The sequence below is a fragment of the Gekko japonicus genome, unplaced genomic scaffold (genome assembly GCF_001447785.1).
Source record: "Gekko japonicus isolate JY-2015 unplaced genomic scaffold, Gekko_japonicus_V1.1 scaffold2560, whole genome shotgun sequence".
Taxonomy (NCBI): domain Eukaryota; kingdom Metazoa; phylum Chordata; class Lepidosauria; order Squamata; family Gekkonidae; genus Gekko; species Gekko japonicus.
In genome coordinates, this window is record NW_015177093.1 from 216,012 (window position 1) to 225,704 (window position 9,693).

A 9,693-nucleotide genomic window follows, 5' to 3' on the forward strand; every position below is an offset into this window, starting at 1 on the left:
AGTGAACTCGGGCAGTACTGGGGTTCCAGTCTTTGAATTCTGCGTGGTTGGTCAGACGAGGCAATGTGAGAAGTAAACACAATTTGCTGTAGTCTTCTTTAGAAGGACAATATTCTTCTAAAGCATGTAGGCACTGCACCGCCTCTTGCATTGTAAATTCCAGCTGCAAAAGAAAGTGCATCCCTGATTAAGGCTAAATCCCTTTATTTTATAGTTTGTAGCTGTGTAAAAGTACAACCAGATAATTCCTTCAGCTGTTCAGATGTTCTTAATACCAGTTTCATTTTTAATACTTCAACCTAGCTTTTTAGATGTGATGGCAACTCCCACTTATTTTACCAATGTAATACAGCTCAATGTAACATTTTTCTATAGCAGCTCTGATAACTTGCACTAAATGTTATTACACCTATCTGTCCACAGCACTGCCTCTTTATTTACCATATATTGGCAGAAGCGATGCTGTACAAGGATTCCCTGCTCCAGTGGGCATAATGTGGTAGATGCACCCAATATGGCAGCTAAATTTTTCAAACCACAGTTCAGCTCCTATTGCGGTACGCTAACATTTTCTCACTCATATTTCAGGAGTCACTGCATCAAATGATTCTACAGACCTCACTGTTAAAATTTTATACATATTTCACATTCAATATATTTGCCATATATTTTGTATAACTATGAACAAGAGGTAAGACTCTGCTAAAACAGTGTATTTTGTAAGTTTGACATGCACAGAGTTAGTGCCTTACATGCTGAGGCTCATCTTCTGCAGACATTGCATTATTTACACATAAGGCTTCTAAAAACTTCTGCTTCAGGATGATATAGCGAAACCTGCACACAAGAAGATAAAAAATTCAAATAAGATAGTTACAGTATGTTTAACTAATATGAAACATATCTGGTAGGGTTGCGAAACCCCCCGGTTTGCCAGGGGTCCCCCATTTTGGGGGGGGTTCTACCCACCGCCGGCCAGATGGCCGGTGGGGGAAGCCCCACCCCCAACTCCCACAGCCACCCATCTCTTTCAAAAGCCAGCTTTGTTCTTAAAAGGGAAACGCAGCTTCTCTTAAAGGGGAAACGCCGGCTGCCGGCTACTTTAAGTGCAGGGAACTGCTGTTTCTGGAGATCCGGCGCACGGCCGGGTGGGGGGGCGGCAGACGCCCCCAACATGACGTCATCACGTTGAGGATGCCCCACCCCTTCCAGGAACGCCCCCAAAGTCCCCCGCTGGGGGTGGAAGATGGACTTGGCAACCCTAATATCTGGTTACCTAATAACTGTATCCTGTAATTCCTCATCATAATGGTGACAGTTTTGCTTAAGTTCTGTTTTGCTTTTATTTAAAGTAATGAAATCTCACTGTGAGAATTGCAATGTGTTATTCTTAGGGAGTTCAAGAAGCCTTGCAGGAGAAAGAAGTAAAGCTGCCATACTAATTATTCTAAAATTATTTTAAAAACCATACAGAGGTTATAGGTGAAAGCTGAAGTGCTCCATAATTGAAAGGCCTGTTATGGGATAATGGAGACTGCAGTTATAATTTTTCTAACATTCTATGCCATCATATTGAAAGCTGTTTTTTAAGTTTACCTTTTCTTGTCAAATTTGTCCATACACTCAAGAGGCTGGATGAACTGAAGAACCTCATCCCACTGACCATCAAGGATCAACTGCCTTAAGAAGGTTGAGAAAAATTATTGAATTACATTGATTTTTTTTCTTTTATATTGACCCAAGCATGCTTACAACGGCAGCAGCTGACCTGTAAGCGTCACAAAGTTAATGCTCTGGAAAGCACTTAATAAGATTATCTTCTCATTTAAATAGATAAAAGTAAAACCTAATCCTTGTAAATAACATGCCCATGTGGCACTAAACTCTGGTCTGAAAACAAGCCGCAAACATGCATATCTGACAAGTGGCATGGATGGCTCTTCACTGGGCTCTTTTGCCTTAGTATTTAACCATTTCTTCTACAATGCTGTTATTTCACAATCCAAAAACTAACAGATTTTGGAGATTGTAAACCGATTTTAGTTGTGTAGGCAGCTTCATATCCACTTGTAATAATTTACTCTTCCACATGAAATACCCAGAAGTCACCACATTGTGTCAAAGTGAGCACAAAGACTTTGCTAAAGTTGTACTCAGATAAAATGGGCGCTCTCTTAAATGCAATATAGGCTGACTGCAAAGCCTCTGTGACTGGGCAATTTCACTCCCAGAATGAACAGCTTCAACTAGAAAATACACACACACGCATTACAGCTATATCTGGTTACAAAAGAACATGTTTAGATATAATTTTAAAAAAGTATTTCCAAATGATCCTATACATGAGTCAGTTTTATGACTCCCCCTTGCAACTCATGTGTGAAAATTAATAAGCATGCTAATGAAATATTTATCTGAACACTTGCTCCTGTGATCTGTGCCTGGTGCAATGGAAACTACAGATCTTCATGCAATTTCCTGCACATACCCTATGCTGAAATTTGAAGGATATCACCCCAAACTCACCCAAAGAAGAGACAAAATATATGCATTGCATCAGAGGCAACATCTTACAGAATGGGCATATGCCAGTATCATAGGACTGGCCATCACCCTTTTAACTGAAGATTCAAGTGGCTTTGGTTTTGAAACAAGATGAAATTGAAGCACTTCTTCAACTAGAGGACAGAACCCAGAGAAAGACAGAGCTGACAACAGTGGATAATCAACTACCTTTCTCAAAAATTAAATGTAGTTCTGTAAATAGAATTGGGACTAAAGCACGCACACACAATACAGCCATACTTACCCCTCTTTTAGGGGGTAAAAGCAGATCGGATGGGGCTTATTTCTAAGTAAGCATGCACAAGATTTTTCTATAAACGTGAATATTTAGCCACCTCATATAATCTATTTTATGCTATTTTGTACAGAATACTACTAGCTGAATGTTGGGTAGTAGAAAAACCTGCAGATTATAACACAGATCAGTCAACATCATCTTTACTTATTATGGGTGTTTCACATAATTGCATTTTAAATCACTGAGTTCATAGTAGATAACTTTCATGACAGTAGCATGTTCAGACCCTATACATTTCTGGTGCTTAATAGGGCTGTAGATAATTCAGTGCTTATCTAGCACACATAGAAATGTATAATGAGGCAATCAATAAAAGGTCATGCCCATGATGTATCAAAGCAGTCAGAGTTATAGCGCAAATTCTTAATGCTGGTCAATGATCACTCAGCCTGTCTTCATATTAAGATTGCCATTTCTACCTTAAGAAAAGCATATCATCTGAGAACAATCCATTAATTACTCCACTTTCTTTCTCCAGAGCCAGCATACTGATATGAAGTTTTCTTGAATTCATAAAATCCAGTATTAGTTTGACTATTTCAGCTTCTTTTACATTCACTGTCTCTTCTGCCGTCATTGTGGAAGACTGAAAAGCAAAGAAAATAACTGCATTTCAATATAAACTGGGAAAAACTACTGTTCATAAATCATGTTAGCAAATAATAAATATTGTTACATTGATTTAAACAAAGAAAAACACAATATGATAGAATTCGTTGGCTGGCCTAAACAGTAAATTTCATGTAGTTTAGTACACCATTGTTAATAATCCAACCTTGATACAAACTTCCTAATATTACTATTAATGTTAAACACCCGTTTTCTAATAATTCAGGCCAATTGTACTATTATAATTTACAGCTGGCCCTTGCCCCTTACATAGAAGCAAATAAGATCAATTGAAAGTGATTGCTATAACATATAAAGCCTTTCTTGGCCTTGGACCCTTATGTCTGCAAGACTGCCCTGCCCTGCCACAATATCTTCACTCATCTAACCAGGGCCTTCTGCAGGTGCCACCCTGAAAACTGGCAAGATCTCTATATACGCATTCTCTGTTGTGACCCCCAGAGGAATGGCCTACCTGAGAAGGTCAGGAAGGATTCCAGCCTTCTGTAATTCCAGGAACTGTGTTAAACAGATGGAATTTTATAAAGACAATAGGTCTATTTGATAATGAAATGATTCAGGAGGGTGCTTTAATAAATGGAATGGGACTGTGGACTATATTACTGCATATCAATCTTATATTCTAACAAGAAGGGGGACCCGCGATACTCGCGGGGGGGGGGGGGAGAAGCTCCACGGGAGAAGGAAGCAGCCGCAGGTGAGCCTTCTCCCCTGCCCCCCCCCCGTTAGAGAATGAACTTGATATTTTGATTTATGGACTTATATTTATTGCTACACACAATGGACTGTGCACACACACACATAGGCTCAGAGAACTGTACACTTTAGGTCACCTGTTGTGATATAACGCATAGAAGGTACCTGCACAAGCCTTACACATGAATAAGGTTTTAGCTACACAGTTATCAGCCTGGTGAAGAAGCACACACCTCCATTATTGTGAGCAGTAAGAAACAACAACTTGAGCAGAGACAGCCCCCATTGCAGAATCATTTGTGGTCACATACGACACATCACTGCTTTGTTCCTGCATTGGTATTTCCTGCCAAATGGACATTTGGTTCACAAAGAGAATGGCCAGCTTCATCTACACTACAATGGAGCATCCTGACGCCAAGGTTTTCACACCTGCCCAGATGCCCTCCTTTGAGCAAAGTTTTAGGCTTCAATATTGGCCACTCCTGTTAGGTAACCACCCCTCCCTCCATGCAACCAATAGGATTGTTTTTGGGACGGACTAACAGGGAGGTGGGGCCGGAGGGTGGGACGCGGCCACCTCCTGGATCCCCCGATAAAAGGAGAGAACCAGTCACATGGTCTGTCTCTCTCCTACTTGATCAACTAGCTAGCATCCCCCGCAACAACCCCTGTCTGCTTTTTACTCCTCTTAAGTCCCACTTGCTATCCCCAAACCCTTGCCTCTACTTTGATCTCTTGATCTGCAGTCAAGAGACCCACACGTTCTGGCTGGTTCTAGTTGTGTGTGAATTTTCCCTAGATTTCTATTTCTTCCCATCCATTCTTCATTGGAACAACCATTGGAACATTGGACAGATAAGTATCACCCATCATCACCCCCACCTGCCAATGCAACAGTGCTTATTTTAATACTGTATTTCTAAGGAACTTGATTGAATGTGTGAGTGCATCAGTATTGTTTGTATGAGATTTATATTCTTTAAGTAAAAGACATTTATTTTAACAACACCAGCCTCGACTCCTTCTCTGGTAACCCTTGGTGGGAACAGGACCTTGGTATAGTTGGCAAGGACCCATTTATAAATTGCCAATTGCTGTAAATAAAGCAATTCGGCTAACACCCCGTCCCTGGCACCCACGGCAAGGCCTGCGCCCCTCCAAGCTTCCTCCCTCGCCAGCCCGCCAAACTTTCTCCCTCCTCCCCCCAGATGGCAGCAAGGGCTGAGCGGCTTACAGACGCCAGCCAGGCAAGCCTTCTCCCCCCAGCCCTCCCTGGTGGTGGCGGCGGCGACGCCGTTCTAAGAGCATTCCCTGCATATGCGCAGGGGATGCTCTTTTACTTTTGGGGGGATTTAATTATCCCCCCTATATTTTTTACAGTTTTTAGATTTTTCTGCACACCTGGACATTGCCCCACGTGCGCAGGAAAATCTCCCTGCCCCCCAGGTGCCCCTGATGTGCGGATTTAGATATCCACATGCAGGGGACACCTTGGGAATTAGATATATAGATAGCGAAGTCAGCCAGTTTTTGGATACTTAAATCCGGTGACTGGAGTTGTGAACAGACCTTTCTACAAATCTGAAAAGGGCCCCAAATTTGCAGGAAAATGTGAATGCTAAAAAAAGGGAGCTTTAAAAAATCCAAAAATGATCAAAGGAGTGCCTGTAGCATTAAGCAACAGTTTCCTTCAGTGGCTGTTGCTAGGCAACCACAGTATTCCAGGCTGGGTTCTATCAGTAAAAGGTGAGGGGGCAGGGCCCTTTTTAGGCCTATTTTGGCCTTTGAGGGAAGACTACTGTTGCCAGCTCCAGATTGGGAAGTTTCTGGAGATTTTATGGTGGAGTCTGAGAAGGGCAGTGTTTGGTGAGGGGAGAGACGTCAGCCAGATATAATGCCATAGCGTCAGCAGCCACCCTATGAAAGCCAGTGTGGTGTAGAGTTTAGAGCTTCACAGTAGGGTCTGAAAAACCCAGCTTCAAGTCTCCATCTTGGTGTGGAAGCTCACTTGGTGATTACGGACCAGGCACATACTTAGAGCCTAACCTATCTTGCAGGATTGTTGTGCAGATAAAAAAGGAGGTGAGGAGAATAATGTAAGGTGCTTTGATTCCCACTGTGGAGAACGGTGGGGTATAAATAAAGTAAATAAATAATAAATACAGTTGAAGACAGGAGGCAAAGCAAAGGTAAGTTAGTGAACAGCTGAAAAGGAGAGAATGAGGCAGGTAAAGGAGAGAGAATATGAGAATTGTCAGGGGGAGGGGGAGGGGAAATAGTTTAGGGAGGGGGATACAGGGGAAAGTGAGGCACCCCCTCAATAAATCCTTGAGGGTTCCCTACCCATGCAAGTGGGCCTGGCCCAGTGGCTGGACCAAACAAATGGGCCACTGTTTTCCTTGCTAGAGGTTGTTGGGGGGATGGACAGCTTAAGATAGAGGGGCAGATAAAGGCAGCTTGGCTGTTGGATGGGAAGGAGATAGGACTGCCAACTTCAGGTTAGGATATTCCAAGAGATTAGGGAAGTGGAGCCTGGGGACGATGGGGTTTGAGGAGGGGAGGGACCTCCTTCCTCCAAAGCAGACATTTCTTCCAGGGGAACTAAGGCTGCCAACATCCAGGTGAGCTGGAGATCACCTGGAGTTACAACTGCTCTCCAGATGACAGAGATCAGTTCCCCTTGAGAAAATGCCTGTTTTGGAGGGTGGATTCTATGGTATTATACCCTGCTGAGGTCGCTTCCTTCCCCAAATCTTGCCCTCCCAAGGCTCCACCCCTAAATGTCCAGGAATTTCCCAATGTGAAGCTGGCAACCTAAAAATGAACTGATCACCATAGTTGGGAGAATCCATTGTGATTCCAAGAGATCCTCAGGTTGGAAGGAGAGAAGGAAGCAGGAAAAGGGGAGAAGCTATGGGGGCTTTCAGGAAAGGGAAATAGTGGGGAGGAGGAAATTAGATGCCTCCTGCAAGTCATTGTGGATTCCCACTTGTCACAGCTGCGTTCTAAAAATAGATTTATTTGAAGATGGCAATATATGTTCCAAATGTCGGTGTCTACCAGCTGATAAAGCCTCAGTTTGGTTTTTTCCCACTCCTCACTTTGCATAAAACTGGTGACTGGCAGCCAGTTCCCAGCATGTGCATACACAAAAAAAAACAAACCCAGGCTCATGCACTGTTAAGATATGTAGCTGGTTAGGGAAAAAGAGATGGTCTCCTACAAAATTCTTCTGCATATGTTTGTAAAAAATGTAGTACCCAGCATTCTTACTACAGAGGTAATTCACAGGGAGAAATTAATTATATAGAGTAATCGGATATTAAGAGTTAATGCTTGTGGTCTGCCAGACTAGGATTGCTACTCTCCAGGTGGTGGCTGAAGATCTCCCAGAACTACAACTGGTCTCCAGATTACAGAGATCAGGTCCCCTGGAGAAAATGGCTGCTTAGGAAGGTAGACTGTGTGGCATTATACCCCACTGAGGCCCCTCCCCAGGTTCCACCCCCAAAATCTCCAGGAATTTCCCAACCCAGAAATGGCAACCCTGTGCCATTCACAGAGATTTCATTCTGGGCACCCATACAACTATTCCACTTTAGAGTGCCTCTGTTTATTCTCCCAGTGCTTATGAACTTTCCTCATTTAAAAGGATATGCTTACCATGGCAAGTGTACTACTAAAGACAGAGTAATATAAAAGTATTTATCTTTGTAATCATAAAGCATCTTGCTGTATGAAATGAATCAGCAGGATTCTGAAGCCACAAACCGCAGAGCATTTCTAGGATTTCTTATTAGGATCACCAGCCCTATGACCACAGGTTTCAGATCAGTTTTCCCAGATATTCATAAGCTTCGAATTCCTCTGAAGTTAATCAAATTTGAGTTCTTTCAGTACCCTACAAAATCAGGTTTATGAGTTCATGTATTTCAATTGTGGAACACTTTCTGGCACCTAGGAAGAACTTAGCACTATTGTTCCAAACATCTTTCACTGCAAATAAAATAGTGAACGCGCTTTTATAACCATGTATGCACATCTCAGCAGCAACCAAAAAGCAGCACAAATACAGGAAAGACAAAGATAGTTAAGATCCAACCATACTTATTTACTATCAAATAGCTGAACTTATGCTCATTATCCTTTTTGTGTGTTGAAACCAATGCCCATGATTGAAAAACCAAAAGCATGGAAACAAACTGATGTAGTAAATGCTTCAGCACATGCCTAGATGACTCACTCTAACACGTGATTCAGCTTACATTTTAAACATTTACATTTACAACAGGTTGTGGCAATGTTCACAGGACAGACACAGTGGCCCTGTCCTCTCCCGTTTGAGTTGTCCCATCTACTGCTTCACTCAGGCTGCGGTCACACGGAGCATTAGGCATGCTAGAGAGATGGAAGATATGCGGATTTTCCGGGCGCTATCTCACCGCCACGTCTGGGAAGCGTAGAGCTCCCGTGCCAAACCCGAGGCTTCCCGCCGAAGATGCACGGTTAAAAACTAGTACCTCGGAGGTACTAGTTTCCGGTAAACGCGGGGCAAGGGCGGGCATCTGATCACGTTTCCGGTGGTAGTTCCGGCGCCCGCCCATGCCCCCTCGTATAAAGGGGTTTTGTTTCCAACTGTCCATGGGATGCGCACGAGCACCCAATGGGGCATGCACACACTTTGGTGTCCAGAGGAAAAAACACCCGTTTGCCGCGCCGCTTCTTTGCCGCGGCGCAGGATTGTGGTGTGCTTGGCACCTCCCCCCTACCATGGGACCTCCACGGGACGTCTGCTGGCACAACCACGCGTTATTTTGCCCCGGGGCAAATAGCCATGCTTCCCCCCCCCGCATTTTCCTGCCCGTGTGCCCGCGGCCTCAGTTTATCTAAGTTTGAGTCCAGTGGCACCTTTAAGACCAACAAAGTTTTATTCAAGGTATGAGCTTGCGTATGCACAGACACTTCATCAGATACATTGAAATGGAAGTTATCAGTCCATACATAAAGCTAGGGGGTGATCAGAAAATTAGCATACAACATAATGAAGATGTTTTAACAGATGCAAGGACCAAACAGAAAGAACAAGCTTAAGTTTATATGGTCACTATTTGTTTGGATTTAACTTCAGAGGGAAAACATGGTGAAGCAACTTTGTAAATGTATCCTTCTTAATTGCATTGTCTTCTATTGTTTTTCAGACTTAAAAAAAACAGAACAGAAATGCAGCACTAGCCTGCCCAGTATTAACTTGCAATATGGTATTCCTTTGCAGGAGGTGTGGTAAGGTAGTTCACATAGTTGGTAATACCCTGTCATTTCCTGGTTGTGGCACCATCCTTATACTAATACCCAAGTTGCCCCCTCCGTGCGGATATCTATATCTGCACTTTGGGGGCACTTGGGGGGCAGGGGGAGGTTTGTGCACATGTGGGGCAGTCCCCACATGTGCACAAAAATAAAAAAAGTTTTAAAAAAATTCGGGGGGATGTTTAAATCCCCCC

General features: G+C 43.2%; 1 protein-coding gene across 1 annotated transcript in view; it reads right to left on the reverse strand.

Annotated features, from left to right (window-relative positions):
* Nucleotides 1-9,693, reverse strand: part of WDR47 (WD repeat domain 47) — a 56,551-nt gene that overhangs the window by 39,703 nt on the left and 7,155 nt on the right. The window contains exons 2-5 of the mRNA XM_015428272.1: nucleotides 3,283-3,449; nucleotides 1,597-1,680; nucleotides 753-837; nucleotides 19-163 (exon numbers count right to left, since the gene is read on the reverse strand). Of these exons, the coding sequence (XP_015283758.1) occupies nucleotides 19-163; nucleotides 753-837; nucleotides 1,597-1,680; nucleotides 3,283-3,449 (481 nt within the window). The remainder of the gene's footprint in view (nucleotides 1-18; nucleotides 164-752; nucleotides 838-1,596; nucleotides 1,681-3,282; nucleotides 3,450-9,693) is intronic.